The following is an 18,601-nucleotide window of genomic DNA, read 5'->3' as shown; positions in this document are numbered from 1 at the left end:
CGTTGTTTTATCACGATCGATCCGGCGGAGTAGAGTTGTTGAAAGCGCATAATTTCGTTGCCAAGTTTACCTTTACGTAAGCCCTGTTACACGTGGCGATATACGGTTTATATTATATCTTACAGTTATGGCACTTGTGTGTAGCTCAGCATACTTTGTAACATTTGTGTATTATTTTTATTATTTCATTATCTTGAAGCTCGACTAATGGTTGTAGCGTTATGTTCCGTTGCCGCTCACGAATAGCGGCATACACAGGATCCATTCCGTTAGATCTCTCGTCTCCGAGACTGTCGTATAATAATTCTATCACCGCGCGTTAACTGTACGCCCGCGGACCAGTTACTTTGGACATCATTGTGCTACTAAACTGACAGTTGCACCTACGGTGCAGCGGAAAATAATTAAACGGGGATCTCAGCCTTCGTTAAGAGAGTACAAACGTAACTCCTTCATCATCCCACTTCGCCCGCCTTATCTCGCTCGTATCCGGCGAGGTAATGAACTTGGCGTGTCTAATGTGTCTTCCATCGCGATAGAATCAGATGGTTGATGCGTGGAAGATGAGCGCCGGCTTCCTGGGCAGAATCTCGATAGAGATTCGCGTTTTGTCCTGGCGACAAATTATTCCGACCGTTTCGCGATCTGTCGTCGCTTCATCCGTTAACCGCCGCTCATTACGTAATCCACGGCCACAGGTGGAGGAGGCTTCGCTTATGCCATTAGGCGACGACGTGGGGTCGAACCGGCCGGCCGGCGCGGCGCGGCGCGCGAACCGGACTCTCTCGGGCAGGCAGACTCGATTGACTCGCCGCCGCGCGCCCGCGCCGCACGGGGAGAGGATCAATCGCGTCCTCGAACTTGACACGCGGCGTGATTCGCCCCGCGAGTAACCGGTGATTTCTCGACACATCTATACTGTTTCTCACGAGGGGGAAAAAAATTGATTCAGATTTCTCGAGAAGCATTCTAAAGGCTATACCCAAGTTCCTCGCGTGTCGTTTTCTTCTTATGAATTCTTTAATCAGTTTCCCGTCGAAACTTTATCCTTAACTTTAGTTACGGCTTTCATAACGCCTGATCGTTTCCGATATCCTGCAAATTTCCGACATTAAGATTTATTCTTAATTTATTATTTAGTTGCCTTTAGTGTATAAAATTTAGTTATAAATATTGCGCGTGTATTAAGTAATTAATTTTTAATTACTGGATCTACATTGCAAATTAATAAAAGTATGGTACTCATAAACCATGGTATTTGTCATATTTTATCGGGGAATATTCTCAAGATTTATCAAAGTCTGTTAACGTTGATGGAGAGTCTAGCAATATTGGAACAACTTGTATAACCTGGAGGAAGTTCGATGGCGTTCCCCCTCCGAATTTAATACGCGATATAATCTCCAACTTATAGAGTAATTACGCGATGTTCTTAACCGGATGTGTATTTTTTATTTCGTATTAGATCATGCATCACGTGTTGATTAATGTAATATATCATTGCATCGGTATCGTTACGTCATTATCTCTCTCGCTGTAGTGTATAAAATACGTATCCGGTAAAAATTAATTGGGACGAATATTTAGCTTTTGTTTTCGCACGAGGAATTCGTGGAAACGATCATGGCCGGTGGCATCGCCGGAATGAAATTATGACAGTTGCATAAAGCATGTTCGTATATCCGTGATAAGTTAAGGCATGCATGCGAATGTGTGCACATGTCGTTACCGTCTTTCGTAAGTAACGCCGAGTTTAGCTCGCGTGAAAATATGAGTAAATCTGTGATTCATCATCATTAAAATGTATCGTAGTATATTTTACGTAAGAATTGTGATATATATTCGTGTTACGTTTCACTTTGTCTGATGCTCATGGATTGATTATTGTCACATTTGATATATTATAATCGTCAAGCCGACCGTGGCTAAACTGAGATTATATCATGATGACACACCGTATTCATAGAAATTGTTATAAAAAAAAATATAATACAATTCTAACAGATAAAATGTATTTTTTCAATTATGTTTTTTTAAAGTTTAAACAATTTATTGACGCAAAATTTTTGGAATAAATTTGAAATCGCGATTTTTTATGGATTAAAGCCACGTTTTCGCAAACAGTGTTCAATCTGAGCACATCAGTTATTTTAATATTACTATTATCTGTTATTATTAATAATTGTGACGAAATTAAGGTAATCGTTATCACGTATGTCCGTACACGATTCTAATGTTTCCCACTGAAACGGGCGTCTAATTTGCGATTCTCCAAACATCGATTTTACAATTTTGAACGTGGCATGAAGCTACGAGGCATGGTGGGCACCTATTTATAATCAGTCGAGCGAGAATAAGTGGCACTCGTTCTTGTTGCTTCAATTGTTATCCCTTCCTCCGTTACTCTTTCTCCCTCCCCCCTGCTCGATCTCGATGACCTGAAACATCCGAGTAAATGGGGCAGAGGGCGAGGCGAGTCAAGACTCGCCTGGCTACACGGGTTATCTCTCCGACATCTTTGGAATAAGGTCATGTTGATCGTTACACGCTTCTCTATGCCATCCATTGCTAAACCATTGCCGGTGATCGTATACGTGCGTTGCGTGCGAGATAGAGCGTCGAACCCCTACAATAAATAGGTGAATTAAGCGCGTCCTGCGCGTCACAGTAGATAACTTCTACCGGTCATTTTTATTCACATGACTCACACGACTTCAGATGACTCATGTACATGCCAAATTTTCATAGCTTTATAGACTAAAATATTAGGAATTACGATTATGACTGATAATTAAAAATAACGTGTCTAAATATCTGGCATGTTTTTGACATTGTATTTGAAGTAAAAATGGATTTGGCAAAGAAATATATAAGGCGTTTTTAACATTAATTTATAATAAATGTTAAAAGTTTAGATATTCTTGCTTTTACAACTCAATTAGAGCTAAATTAAATTCATGCTGAAATAATTTTTTTAAATTTACGTAAAAAAAGCTTAATGAATATGCATAAAATCAAAATTGTCATAATTTTAGCACTAAAAAAATATGTCGTACATAATATAATTTAATATCTAAAAAAGTGCTATTCTGAGCTATTTTTCGAAGATGAAACTTGAATTTTACATGATAATATCGGCGCCGTGCATCTTCTCGCGTAGTTCTCATAAACTTTGATCGACCGAAGTAGAAGTGTTATCAACACGAGTCACGATGTTGCTCGGAAAGTGGATGGAAACACGCCGAATGGCGCGGAGAGAGTGCTACTGCTCCTCTGGAAAATTACTTCACGTCGTTAGTAAAAATTTTTACGAACATGAATTTTTTATCTGAAATTTGCTCGTAAAACGTTCCATTAATATCTAGGTAATCATGATTCTACTTCATCCTGTCAGAGACATATCGTAAATGAAATCAACACGTTCGTGCTTTCGCTATCGCGACAAATAACAGCGTAAAACAACAGCACATAAATAAGCCATTTGCATTATGACGGTTTTTTTTTACGCTGTTATTGCGTGTTTTTACGTTGTAAATTTAGGAACGCAACGTACTGCAGCAGGCAGTAATTTAGGCAGTTAATGTTTGACGAACTATCGCCCGATACACATATAATTTACGCTGCTTGCGTACACTCTCTCGTACGTAACGAAAATAAAAATGATAAATTCGCCATCTCATCAGCTGTTATCGCATCGCGGGGTTACTGGAGAAAAAAAGTCCGGCAAAATCGCCGGACTGGCCAGTGATTTTCTAGCGGTCGAAGCGTACGCTGTGCAAACATCGAATTGTTTGGCGTTATACAATTTATCGTAGAATTGATGTCAGTACGCATAGGGAGATTATTGAGACTGTTCGTTTTTTGCCGCGCTGTTTTCTGGCTGGTTTTCAGGAAAATTCAATTGTGTGAGTTTATCCGTCCGACGGTTAATTCGCGGCGCACGTTTCTTTGTAACTCGAAAGCGAAATGATTCGGATTAATTGGGCGTTAATTCCATCAGTCTGGAATTAACGCCGATTAATCTACGATTTTATGTAATCGTAAATACTAGAGCAGAAAGAGATTTCGCGAAGCGATGCGTTTTGTACGAAGATAAATTAGGAAAATTGCTCTGAATGAAAAATTCAATCAGAAGAAGAGAAAGAGATGAGTACCATCTTTCTCTTTCTCTCTCTCTTTCTCTCTCTCTCGAGGACACTCTCGCTTCTTGCTAATTGGATATATAGTTTTGAAAGAATGCAACACGTGTGGATAGAAAGTGCACATGCATGCGAGAAAATGTATTTTTAGAAATGGAATTTTACGTCACACATCAAACGCATTGCATCACACGTCGCTCTTGTTTGCTGTCACAACAGTCCGTCATTAAAATTTCACGTTTTTCATACCGTTCGCCGCGAATGGCACAGCTCTATTATTACCGTGGGAGATTATCTTGAGAGTGACGAACTATCGCCGATGTACATCGCTTTGCGTTGTTTATCGTTGAAAGTTATTCGAAAATACTGTTGGGATTACAGGCTGCTTGACGGGGCGCTTTCACGTGTGTGTACTTAACGAACACACCCGTCGCCGTTGCATAATAAAGACGGCGTTGTACCGCCGCGCCGATTGACCATGTTATAAATGCCACGTGTGTTTTGTCGCACTCGAAACGAATTCCGTTCTCGTGTTCATCCAACACACGTACCTTCAATTAATCCCTCGCTCGGTCGATTGTGGTTTCTCTGTAATTTTTCCGGCATATTGAATCTTAAATGAAGAATAAACTTGTTTCTCGTTCTCCGGAATTTGTTTCGCAAATTTTGCCTGTTAACGGGCGATACGTTACGTCAATATGGAAAAGGCGGGTCCGATGAATTAAGGATTGATTATTAATACCGGCGTCACGGCACGCGGATGCCCCGCGGGTAGAATTGGCCGTTTCATCACTCGGGCGGAACCTGTGCCATTTGTCAGATCCCCAGCGATCCGCCGCAAAAGGGTATATTCGGCGTTAATTACCGCGCCCCTGCGCTCGGAGATACGCTATCGAGTCTCGGCTTCCACGTCGAATTACCAGCTGCACACGATGGTGGCTGATTGATTCAATTAAACTCCGTCGTGTAAACGCTACAATTTGCCGGGAAGGAACCTTCATGCAATTTTACGCTCTAATCGTTCATCATAGTTGAAAAGGTCGGACGTGTCTATGAGGAAGCTATTCTCTTCCTTGTGGAGTTTCGAAGCGTGAATAAGATGTCTAAGTTTGATCGGAGGAGAGCGATACAGAGCGCGCGAGATCTATCATGTGAAATCTACTTTCTGTCATATTTAAAGTCATATCTAAAAACGGAGTTTACTTTACATTTTTATTTAGAATATTTTAAATGATGAAAAGATTTTAAGTGATAATCTCTTATATAAGTATAGAGATCTATAATGCATTAAAAAAATTAAAAATTAATTTAAATGATTTATAAAAATTATATTTTTTATTTGCAGCATTGCTCTTGTCTTAGATCTTAATAAATATAATTTTTAATTAAAATTGTACATATTAAGTGTATTTTAATTGTTACATTAATGGAAATTAATAATTTCGGTATAGACTTAAGAGTTTATTATGAATGAACCATCGAACGGCTCAGTGGTCTAGGGGTATGATTCTCGCTTTGGGTGCGAGAGGTCCCGGGTTCAAATCCCGGCTGAGCCCGATTTTTTTAATTTTTTTTTACACGGATCTCTACAAACTAAGATTGAATATAATTATAGGAAAAATATCTGAATGATTTTTTTTTAGAAAAAAAAAATGAATTTTTTACCCAGTACAGTGATAACATATGATATGCTCAGTGATTTAATGCTTCTTACTTTGCAAGCGATAGTTTCCTTTCCCGTATTCAAATTTCTGCTGAGAGTTCAATTTTTTATTTTTTTTATTTGTGTCTTCTATCCTTTGCTCGATTTGCAAATAATTGTCGAAATGTCGCGCAATGGATCGGATTGTATTATAAATCATTCCTCGTAAGATTATATTACTAATGTCGTTATCACTAGCTCTGTAATTATGTAATTGGCATACACGAATATGTTTCCGCTTCAAATTTCATGAAGAGTGTCCCACCCCGTTTAGTGGGTGATCACTCATCCGCGCAATTTACGCATAGAGGAAGGGAAAGTCTTTATTTATTACAGCTGTTGTAATTAGTTTCGCTCGTTGTTGCAGGACCGGCAGCATGGCAGCTGAAGAGGGAATGCTGGGTGGTGGCCTGGGCGCGAAATTGAAATGCCCGACGCCCATATCGCGGTTGAGGGTGGAGAAGATCGAGGGCGGCCTGATGGTGGCCGGCGTGGTAATAGCGGCGAACTGCCAGATCGCCCTTCCGGCGTTTGGCACTCTCTTCATGCTCGTCGGCGCCGTACTCACCGGTTCGTATTCACACACACGTCTTCCCACTTTGTTTATTTAAAATTACGTCTGTCTTCTTTAGAGTAATATTGCGTTACACAAATATAAACTGAAAGTGTATGTACATACATAAAAAGAAGGTTGGATTTATTGCGACCTTGATATCCCTGATATTACCGAGTGCTTCTGTGGAGTATCACGAACATTGTTTTTTTTTTTTTTTTTTTAAAGATGTATTCTGTATCAAAGAGAGCAACGCCTCCGATATCGTTACGCTTCTTTACATAACACATCGCAAGCTTTTGTAGATCATGTTTCTACACCGGTTTTTTTTTTCTCTAAAATCGCAGATCGTATTCTCGTTGTATACATTCAACGCAAAAATATAACTTTAATCTGACGCTTGGAGGTACACTCGTTTTACGAGGTAAATAAACTTTGATATAAAATAGACGTACGCATTAAAAATGCAGGATAAATGTCACAAATCCGACAGGATATACGTTACAAACAAATGATAAGTACGATTTATTTCTCTCTCGAATATTTTTGCCACGATTTTCCGCTGTAAGTTTTTAACTGCGTCGCATAATTTAGCGGTTATAATTAGAGATGCGCTCGTATAAATTGCGATATTGCAAAAGGACACAGTGCGCCGGACAATAGGTGCACCGCGAGCGGGTCTCTTGAATATTCACCGATCCCTTAATTTTTCTCCCTTTTTTCTCCTCGTTATCTCGTAACGCGTCGTTTGCATTCGCATTTGCATCTCATGATCGACCTGCAAAATTCGCGACGGCGGCGGCGTAATTCCGACGGGCTTGGCTGAGAATTGATTATACAGCTTCGGCTGTATAGAATGAACATATCCTCGATGAAGAAATATCTCGTTTCGAGTTTTATCTAAATTTATGACTTCGATAATATATAATTTTTCGCAGTGTCACTCGGCCCGGCGCTGCGCGCACGGCGGCGCGATCTATCATCTTTGGACTTTTACTTCTAGCTTATCTTTCATTTGTCCGAGCGTTGGTTGTATCTATAATAGAGATATGGAGCATGCGTCACGGCGTAATTTAGCGGATGAGAATAATCTCAGGCTTTCCATTTCGGAGAAAGCACAGTAGACTCCGTAATCGCATGTGGGTCGCTTAGAAAGGAGAATCAGTATTTATTTCGTTATGAGATACCATAATCGTTCATTATCGCTTAACGAGAAAGTGTGTCTTCTGATTTTTTTTTAGCATTAATTAATGGCCGTATTTGTTATTCGTTTTGTAATACTCGAGTATGCCTTTCCTGCTCGCCGACAGTCTAAATGAGGAATCAATCAAAAACTATTAATTATATGTATATTTTTTCACTTTCAATATTTACATAAAAAAGATTCTATCTTTATGGCTTTAGTAGGATAAATTATATACCTGTGATTTTTTTTATATGAAGAAAATAAATTTTTACATTAATTTTATTTTGTTTATTAGAAGAATATTTTTGAAATTAAATAATTTCACAATCGGAAGTAGAGATCTTTTCGTTTGGAACTCTGAAAATCTTTTATTCATTTATAATAATGAATAATATTAAAACTGAAATTATATAGAAGAGAGAGATATATTTTCAACAATGATATGCGCACACTGTCAACATGTTGTCGACAGTAGATGTAACGTCGAGATATCTCTCTCAAGTCAGTTATTCGTCGTAACATACTAATCAGACTGAAGCCTTCACTGACATCCTATAAGCGGATTAATTACATAGAGAAGGAAGCCATATTCAGTAAAGCTAAAGCATATAGCAGTATAGTAAAGTCGTGCAAGCTACGAAATTCGGCGATTTAAGTCGTAAATTTCTAATAAATTACGATGCAGCTGAATTTGCTCTGATTTTATTACTCTCGTGAATATTTATGCCACTGTTAACGTTAGTAGCAGTACAACTTCCTCGGCGATGAAATTCTGTTCTTTATAAACATAAGTATTTTGATATGTTAATCAAGTAATAAAAATTTTAAATTTTTATATCGGTCCTCTTGAATAGAATTTTATTATTTCAGCTTAATCTTATTAAATAAAATATCCGAGAATATTATTCAAAGGGGCGTGAGTTTGCCGATTGATCTCATTGTTAGACGACCGGAATTTGAAAAGTGAATTTTTAATATTAATCAATATTAATATACTTAGTACGTGGAAGACTTTCGAGACTTTTTGCCGAAAGTGAGAGACTAGTTTCCCACTCATTCTTTCCCGTTGAATTAATTTTGCGCCATAGTTCGTTCGTTCGGGGACGCTGACCCCGGAGATAGATACAGCTTTCGTATCGCGAGGAAGAAGAGGAAGAAAAAGAGTGAGAAAAGTGGAAGAGGGCCCCGGACTGTTCGCCAAGCAACAGCTGGCCCGTCACATATCCCGCCGTCGCCGTTCGCTCCTCGGTCGCGTTTTCTTCACGTACGAGGTGCCGAGAGTTGTTACCAACCGATTTATCAGAACCGGTCTGTCCTCCTCTTTCAGCTTCCTTTTTTCCCTATCGCGGCAAGACCGGTCCAATAGCCCATTTCCCTTTCGTTGTCTCTATTTTTCTCTCTTCCCCTCGAGCAGTGCAGATATCGCTCTGTCCTTTACCGATTTGCTCGTATTGCGTTAATGTCTTTGTTACGTTTATCACACTGACAAGTCATGTCCCCTTTGGATAGATAGAGTCAAGTGGAACGAGGATTGCTTTTTACTATACGAGTTAAACGGGATTAGGAGAGGTACATGATTTTAAATATAAAATACTGAATTTTGTAAATGTGGCACATCAGTTTATTTACTACTTACATTTTCTTAGTACTTGTAAGTTTATAATTTATTTGATATTCATAAATTTTCAATTTTTTACAATTTTATATTTTTTAATACTATTTTATATATATTATATATATTCTATATATTATATATAATTTTTTTATTTGTACATTTTGGAACGTTACGGTCTCGTGGTATAAACGTGTTGTATCAGAATTTTTGTTACCAACATACTAAAAACTGAGAAAAGAAGTTAATTAATTTCGTATACCACAGGTGTAGCATTCATAACATATTTATTAAATTTAATATTAAAATATTTATTGTATTTGAAATTCATCGATATTGTTATAATTTAAAAAATATTTAAAATTTCAAATATTTTCATTACAAAAATTGAATATTGCATTAATACTATTAAAATTAAATGTTATTCAAATATTATAATAAATGATAATTTAAGGCCAAAATAATTTAAAAACTTGCATTCTCTGAAATTCTCAGGTGTAGAAATAAGGTAAAATAGATTATAGATAAACAGGTATTTAACTCTGCATTATTTGATTTATTTATTTCACTTGCGTCACTGCATTTTAATAATTCGCTTAATCTTATTTGCGAAATAAGACAAATCCGTAGAGAAATTCGTCGGATCTGCGCATGCTAACCGTCTATGAAGCGTTTCACCAGCGTTATTGATTAAAATATGCTCGAAGGCGGGCTTTCCGCGGCGAGCGTATTTATGTCCATGATTTCCGCTACTTTGCAGACGCACATTTTCTCTCCAAATACGCCGTGACATTCTCGCTTCGCAATTGGCGAGGATAGGACGAGCGTTATTATGACTTATACGTAAAGTTTTCCATTTTTAAGTACACATAAAACTTCTCGCTAGAAAAGTTTTCTCATTCGCGTCGCAGTCAATGCCGGAGAGCTCGGACCAATTCGAACCTTCTCGAACCAATGCGATTACGGAGCTTCGCGAAGTGCGAAGCGGCTTTACGGTTTTGTACAGGAAACACGCGAATCGAACATAAAGTCTTGATTCAAATCCGTATTCAGCACTTCCGCGAAAGTCGAGCACGAACAAGATCGTATTTGAACTACTCGAGTCATTTAATCGCTCTCGCAGTTAAAGAGTTATCACCTTTTAATAGCTTATTCGACATTGCACGAACAAAAATACATTATATTTTATTATATTATATATACATATATATAATTAATAAAATTAACGTACGTGTGAGAATTTATTTTATTTTTTTATATTTTTTATAAAATACGACTTTCGTCTAAGAAAATAGGTGATTGAAAAATACGAGAAATTATTAAGAGAACAGTTGTGATTTATTCATCAACTTAGTGGTCGTTATTTAACTTCCACGATTAATTTTCGATTCGTTTCTCCGTTACAGCTGCTTCTTATCGCGGCCCCGGCGAGGACGAGGACAAGAACTCGTACGCCGCACGAATTGCCTTTACCGGCAATTCCCGTATCTTGGGGCCGATCTGCATAGTTGTGGGCGCCCTTATGCTCGCGCTCGGCGTACTGCTCTGCATGCTCACGAGACGGGCGAGGCGGAGGGAGCGCAGGGTGGGCTTTCACTGTCCGCTTCACGGGGATTTCTACCCTCTGAGTCCGGTCCAAGGTATCAAGATGCTCGGTGAGTTGATATACAAATGTTATACGTTTGTTAAAAGAAGTTTTATGTAGATAAGTGTTTCTCAAATTGAGATAAGAGAAAAGTCTGCGATTATATATTGTTATTTTAGTCTATCATTAATCAATTAATTCGAATTAATTAAGATAAAATTGAAAATTAGTCCAAGCTATATTTTTCAGCTATTCTGAATTAATCGCCTTGAATTATTTTTTATTTAAAGTGAATTTTAATTTAAAAATATTTCTAATATGATTTTTAATTTCTTTGCGTTCATATTTTTTTGTTATTTTACGTCTATTAAACGTCTATTGTTTGCTTTAATGTAATTCTTATAATAGTTTTTCTATCAATATTTACTTTAGAAATTCAATCTTTTGATTCCACAATAAAAGAATGCTTTCCCATTGTTGCTTCATTGTTATCGCAAATACATCGACACGCTTCTGAAGACAAAGTAAGCTATTCTGTGTAAATACTGTCGCGTGAGCACCGAAACTCATTTCACTCGTTTTTTCCCCGCGTTGTCTCGCGATCGTTTGTCGCGTGCAATTATCCCACCGTCCGCACGGCAATAAACGCGCCCGGCAATTTCGATGATACCTTTTCGAACTGCAGAATTGCCGCTAAAATGCTTCTCGAGAAATGATCTCTGTTGCTTTCCAACAACGTCAGTCATTATTGTCGTGTCACGCGACGTCATTACGCTCTTTTTTTATAGATGTTCTGTCAAAAGTGATCCACTTTTTACGAAAAACACGCGTCACTAGGTTAAATTACGTCTATAATAATCAGCATTAGAATGTGGACTGTTGGCGAATAATTGACAGCCGTTCACCTTGTCTTTATTTTCACTATTTTTGACGATTGTTTATACCCATATTCTAACTTTATTTTATAAATCACTTAAATCTCTGTAATTCTTGTATAACGCAAGTGATATGCCAATTATATTAACTGCTTGATACGTCGATAAGATGATTTAGCTGATCGTAATAACGAATTTACGGGACCACCTTACCATTTTACGACTTTGTCGTACAGCGCCGTCTTAGGAAACCTATCGGCCTATGCTATTTTATCGTCGGCGAACGTGCCAGTTCGTGCCAATTGCTTCAAATTCAGGACGAGGCTGGATCAGGCAGGGCGAGGAGTAGGGTAGGCTAACTGGATTGTCGGAATTCAGGCTAATGCGACTCTATCAGATTATTGCGTGGGTCGATCGCAAGCGCGTCGCGAATGCTACAAAGTTTCCGCGTTCGAACGCCGCCGCCGCTGCCGTCGGAGAGATCGAAAAATCGCTTCGAATCCGCCCCGATAAGAAATCTTTAGCAAGTGGGATAATCCTTTTACTTTTGGGCTCCTTTATAGGATCGCGGGAGAATTGCGAGAGGCGATAAAGATGTCGAAAGTTATGGTTGGCTTGAGATTCTCCGAGGGATAGACGGGGGAGGGGGCGAAATTTGATGCGAGATAACCGTGTCTTGCACACGCATGCAACATGCTCATATATATATTATAAAAGTTGTTCGACATGCTCATATATATATATATATATATATATATATATTATAAAAGTTGTTCGACAGTGATCTAATATTTTCTGATAAGGAAATAATAAATCCTGATAAGGATTTCCTTATCAGGAAATATTAGATCACTGCCGAACAACTTTTATAATATATATATGAGCATGTTGCATGCGTGTGCAAGACACGGTTATTTTACGATCGACGGATATTCGGAGGCTGAAATTTTTCAAGTCGCGGAAGCGTCAAAAATTCAGGAAGTTCCGGAAGTTCAGAGCTCTCGCGCTTAGTCGTATCTCGACGGGAGACATGAACTTCTAAGAAAATTGTTGCTGCAACGCCCGTATGTGACAGTTGCTGCTGCAGGTAGGAAACTCCGGCGGTGCAACGGTAATAAAAATTGCAGGGCAGCCAGTCTCTTCGCGTACATGTCTTCGGCTAGACGCGGAGCAATCTAATATTTCGTATACGAGCTCTAAAGCGGAATTGTTCTGTTTCCATTTAAAAGAATCTTATTTTGTCGTATAATGAAAAAATAATGAGAGCAAAGAGAGATACATATATGCTTATTCAAATTATTAAAATTATTTCAATATTATATATGAATATATAATATACTTACTCTCTAAATTTTCTGGAGTGAAAAGTCACTCCAGAAAATTTAGAGAGTATAGATAAAAAAACAGATTTTTTACTTTTATAAAATAAATGAAAATTTTAGTAATAATAAATATTTTTTAGCAATGAATAAACATAATGTGACTTTTCAGAAAATTTAGAGTGTAGGTAAAAAAACAGATTTCTCACTTTTATAAAATAAATGGAAATTTTAGTAATAATAAATATTTTTTAGCAATGAATAAACATAATGTGACTTTTCAGAAAATTTAGAGTGTAGGTAAAAAAACAGATTTCTCATTTTTATAAAATAAATGGAAATTTTAGTAATAATAAATATTTTTTAGCAATGAATAAACATAATAAACATAATGTGAACGACGCAAAGAAATGCGGTTCCGGTTTGATTAAGTTCTCCTTTCCATCAATCTTCTCGCATACGTACATAAGTTCTTACTTTAGCTTCAAGGTGGTTTCCCCATTCGTTTCTGCGCGATTTATTCGGGTCGCAAAGCTCGGAACTCGGACTGATTGCCCGGTCGCAATTTCTTTCGCGGCTAGCACGCAATAAAATCTTATTAGAGCCGAAGGTCGCTTTTGCGTACCCCCTTGTGCGAAACCGTTCTGTCGTAACGAGACTCACACTGTAGTTTGCTGCAATTTTTAAGCTTCGATGCGCGAGACCCAGGAAGCACCTCAGCTCGCACAGAACGATAGCTTGTTTCGCGGGAGTTCTTCGTTCCGTGTGTCGTTTAACGTGATAAAATATTTGACGATCGAAAATGCAACGTGACAGTTCTCTTGATTTGAATCTTCTTTTCGCGAATTTCGCGTTATTCAAAATAAGCGAAATATCGTCAGTTGTAAATCATTGAGGTATCGCTGACGTAGATAAGTGGAACGTTAGAGTTCCGCTAATTGAATGTGTACATTCGAATGCAGCGGGAAATGCGATTCTGCCGCTGATAATATCCCAGGTTTCGCGAAATGCGTCGGCGGCGCTCCGCGGGTGAGACTGATTACGTTAAGAAAATTAAGCTGATGAGATTACAGGCATCGACCTTCACGCGTTTTACGCAGCGTATACGGCCGTGTAATTCTTTCAATGACGATACTTTTTTATTGCGCGATTTCATCTATTTTTTTTCTTTCCTGAAAGATGCCATATAAAGTTGGCTTTAAAATTATTCGCTGTACTTCGGAGATTTTAGATTTTCCACGAAGAACTTCTCGCGTCTTCTTCCTTCCTTCTTCAATCTCTTCGTTCTTTTTTTTTTAAATCGAAACGCGCGTGTAATTGCTTAGATACATGAAAGAGACCGTCACACCGATGCGGTGAAGGTGCGTTCGCAGAAGAATTCTAGCAGTAACAGCACATACCTACGAGGGAAAGTTTTAAAGAAAGATTGATTTTACGCTGCGCCAAAGGGTCGATCGTTTCTCGTCACGCAGAAGCCCCGGCGGAAAGAAAAAAAGCATCTTTGCATCCAGGGTCGGGAGCGTGTACAGCGTGTACGCAGTGCGACGCTCGTGCATCACTTTCAGTTCCGCCCATTTAATTTCAGTCCGGAGTGGATCGCTACTCTTTTTCTCCCTCTTTGTGCGTTCATTCGATTCAATCGCGTACCTCTTTTCATGCGTCTCGCATTCTCCGGCACATCCGGAGAGCGTCGCGCTGTACGCAGACATCTCATCGTGTACGCCAAAGGAGCTTAGTCTTTTCTATCGAGGACGGGTTCTCGTCTCCCATTTTCTTTCTGCTAGCGCTCGGATACACCCTTTGTGCGGTCCCCGTGAGACTGATCGTTTTCCAGAAATCTTATACCGTTATGATATTTCTCGCTTGAATATCTCGCTCGGAGCAAGCGCAGACATTTTGAAGTAATTTTTTTATGTGTAATTTTGCGAAAAGTAATTTTCAATTTAATACAAAAAGAGAATTATAATTACAACAAATATACTGATAAAATGTTTTAACATTATTTGAACATTTGAGTGAATATCGAATTATTATCGTGGTGAATTAATAACGCCGAGCGCTTGTTAGCACGATCGATCGAAAACGGAAAGGTGGAACGAGGTGATAATATTCGATTCAATTGTTTACTGCAAGTTCCTGTACTGACTGGCGCTTCCAGATGTTGAATTATGCGGCTTTTCGAACAAGCACTTACGCGTACTTTATACGAACAGTAACACGAGATATGACGCTTTTCGTCGTAATCTCAAGCACGACGAGCACTCGTCGCGCGAAAACAGAAATCTCGTTCTCCGCGGCGGCGTACACGGTAATGACAACCGCCAACCCGGAGTTCCCCGCTCTTTACGACGAGACGACGAAATTACGTCTGACTCCGCGGAGCGTGGCTAAACACAGCTTGTCTCGCGGAAGAGGCCGTGCAAAAATTGCGGGCGAGGGTCTTAACTCCGGGATATACAATCAGAGCGATGGCATGGAAAGCGTGGGCGACGCGCTTTTAGAGTAAGTAACACTTTGTACGCAACCGGAAATTGAAAAGGAAAATGAAAGCATAAAAGTGAACTCGGGTACCTACTCGAAGAAGACGCGAATTTGAGGAGCAAATTTTAAAAGAGACGAAACTTTCTTCGCTGATATTTCTTTAGGAACACGTAAAATATCGTGAAACATAATAAATTCATATCTTATTATTGAAATTCTTAAATTATGAAATATATTTGAACAGTATACGCAGGAGAATAATAAACAATAATTTTTATTAATATCTTTTATGCAAGCTCGAGGCCTTCGTGTTTTAATTAGGGAAAAAAAATCGGTTCTCCACATATTACGCTCTCGAAGAACATCCGTTGGTTCAAGTTAAGATCGGAGAGGTTCTGGTGCACTCTGTATATTTTCACAGATTGTTCGCGAGTTTGCTATCCTTCCGCGTTAACACGGATATCTTGAAGCGTTCACGCTTCGACAAATTCATCCCGACGTTGTCGGAAATTCTCCGTAAATTCGATCTTCGCGCAGCGCAAGCGGAGTATGACTCGGCGATAAGTTCGTACGCATGCAATTTTCCTGCGAGAGCGTCGCCCGGCGATGCGTGAAGCCCTGCCTCGAGAGCTGCAGGAGGAAAGGGAGAGTCTATACATATACGAACATATCACACCCCCATCGCGATCTCTCTCTCTCTTTCTCCTTTTGCTGTCGTTGGCAAACGAAGCGGAAAATCGCCGCTCGTCGCCGAATCGACGACCGCAGATCGATCGCGTCTCTCGATCTAAATGTAAATTCACCGCGGCCCGTCTGCGGGAAGCGTATAGCCTTGATGCATCGCCGTGCGGCGCGAACGCAAATCACGACGCGTAAGTAGATGCCGACGTCGTCGGGGCGGGAAGACGAAGTGACCACAAGGTGAAATTCAATCGACATCCACAGGTCGTCTCCATGACGCAATCGAGTGCATTTTTCATGCGGCAGGATCCAATCGTGCGATACACCTGCTGCGAAGAATCGAAGCGAGAGAATCGGTCTTCTCCACACGTTCAAGACACTCCGTGCAAATCAAATTTTTTCAAGATTTCCGATTTTGCTAGATTCACAGACTTATGTCACTTTCAACGTAACCAATCCGCAAAATTTTTCGCAAAAATAGCTTTGCCGACAGACGACGCTTTCAGAAAGAATGTAGACCATTCTCTTTTTGAGATCCGTAAATCGGCATCCCGTTGCGAATGAAATTCGTAGCCAGGATATATACATTTCTGAATTCAGTCCTTTCGTATAGATATTGATTCGTGTGTCGTACTTTCTATATCGTATTTATATATCTTCACGGAAAGAACAATTTTGCTGAATCCAGATCTGAAAATAATTTTTATTTAATAGTGAAAATTATTTTATGCGAAAGTCAAAATGATTGCTAGAATATCAAAACATTTTATAGCAATACTTATCAGTTTTAACATTCCAGCAAATTATTTTGATGATTCAATAAAAAATTATTTTCAGATCTGTTTTTAGAAAAATTTTCAGGTCTTTCAACAAAATCGTTCTTTCCGTGTTGTGAAACGAAAACGGCTGGGCGAAGGTGTCTCTAAAAGATGCAGTGCGATCGGAAGCGAGGCTGCATTAGGCGGATGCGGTAATGGTGACGTTAAGGCTATCGACACCGGTTGCTGGACTGCCATCAACCGGTGGGATCAGCGACGTCGCGGAAACGTCGCTGAACGTCGTCGACATGGTGGTTTAGCAACAGCATTAGCGAGCTAGGTAGTTTGTACAGGACACGGGCAAACTGGGTCGCGCCAGGGTCCATGACATCTGCCGCCCTCGATCCCGCTCCTCTTTATCCTCGTAACGTCTGTATCTCGTTCTCCTTCGCCTCCCTCCTTGAATGTGGGTCTTCTCCGTTTTACCCCCTTTCTGCCCGTCTCCTCTTAACGAGTACACTACGGCGACGTATCGGATAATGTCGTTACCGTCGCGCTTCGCCTAATTCGCATAATCTAAAAATCGCATTTCGTATTTTACCCCGAAGTCCGTGAACGTCACCGAAGATAAACGCGACGGTTATTATTATCGGAGGAAGATTCGATGGAAAAGGCGCGCTCTTAGATCCTCGCGAGGGCCACTCTGCTCATAAACGACTGATTTGTGATTCCATTAGCCCTTTGTTATACCCGTACTCTGGTTTAACTTAATATGTATATGGATCAGTCGGCTGAGGGGAAACAACGCAAATCTAGAAATTAGATTTGCGATATCTTAAGACAGAGACTGTTTATATAAGTACCTCGTACATAAATACAGGAAAGCAAATTAAATTTGTTTTAACAAGACGCTAATGAATATATAATAAATCACGCAGACTGCAAGTTATTTCTGGTTACAGAGCTATCGCGGGCAGATGAATCGCTAATATTGTATCAAGTAGAAATAGAAGGGCTAATCAGAGACCAAAAGCTTTTAGAATATAATTTATTTCTCTTGGACTGTAATTAGCCTGTCTGTTTCTATTGCGATCATAAAGCCTTTTCAATTTTCTTTGTCCAATATTAATTATTGAGATGTTAGTGTTGTGGATTGCTTATTTGAATTCACGAAACGACAAATATAGTAACTCGCGCTAGCCATTAATTTTCAGTAGATTACAATTGAATTGTCGGATTCAGATATACAATATACAAACTTTAAATGCGCATTAAGACGATGCTAACAAGAAAATAATAAAAAGAAAAAATATATATAAAGAAGCTGTTTGTTCGCAAGAGATGATACATCGGTGTGCATCATAAATTATTTCGTAATCGTCTGGCGCGCGCGCGCGCACGCGCGCGTGGAAAAATGTCACTCCGTTGTTTCAATATTCAAAATATAATGCAGGTGCAGGAGTGCACGGACGACAGACAGACGGTGTCCCGCAATTTAGACGACAGATGTTGCAGCCGTGTCCTCAGGGCCGCGCGGGCTGTGTATAAACGTTGCATCGATAAAATTTTTCTCCTATGTCTAACTGCGTATCTGCGGCACTCACCTACGCGACTTACTGTCTGACTTTCTCCGGTTCTTCAAGTATTGAAAGGTTTTCCGTGGGCGAATGGACGATATACACGCGAGAGAGAGAGAGAGAGAGAGGGGGG

The 18,601-nt window shown here is 39.4% G+C and overlaps 1 protein-coding gene and 1 non-coding gene across 2 annotated transcripts in view; both read left to right on the top strand.

Moving 5' to 3' along the window:
• Window positions 1-18,601, top strand: part of LOC105450521 — a 37,797-nt gene that overhangs the window by 7,981 nt on the left and 11,215 nt on the right. The window contains exons 2-3 of the mRNA XM_011690407.1: window positions 6,209-6,411; window positions 10,599-10,847. Coding sequence (XP_011688709.1) covers window positions 6,209-6,411; window positions 10,599-10,847 — 452 coding nt within the window. The remainder of the gene's footprint in view (window positions 1-6,208; window positions 6,412-10,598; window positions 10,848-18,601) is intronic.
• Trnap-ugg lies at window positions 5,624-5,695 on the top strand. Its single transcript has one exon. It is a non-coding gene; the product is annotated as a tRNA-Pro (tRNA).

Source organism: Wasmannia auropunctata, unplaced genomic scaffold (genome assembly GCF_000956235.1).
Source record: "Wasmannia auropunctata unplaced genomic scaffold, wasmannia.A_1.0 LD336060.1, whole genome shotgun sequence".
Lineage (NCBI taxonomy): Eukaryota > Metazoa > Arthropoda > Insecta > Hymenoptera > Formicidae > Wasmannia > Wasmannia auropunctata.
The sequence above is the reverse complement of the archived record's forward strand: the minus strand, read 5'-3'. Positions and strand labels throughout refer to the sequence as shown.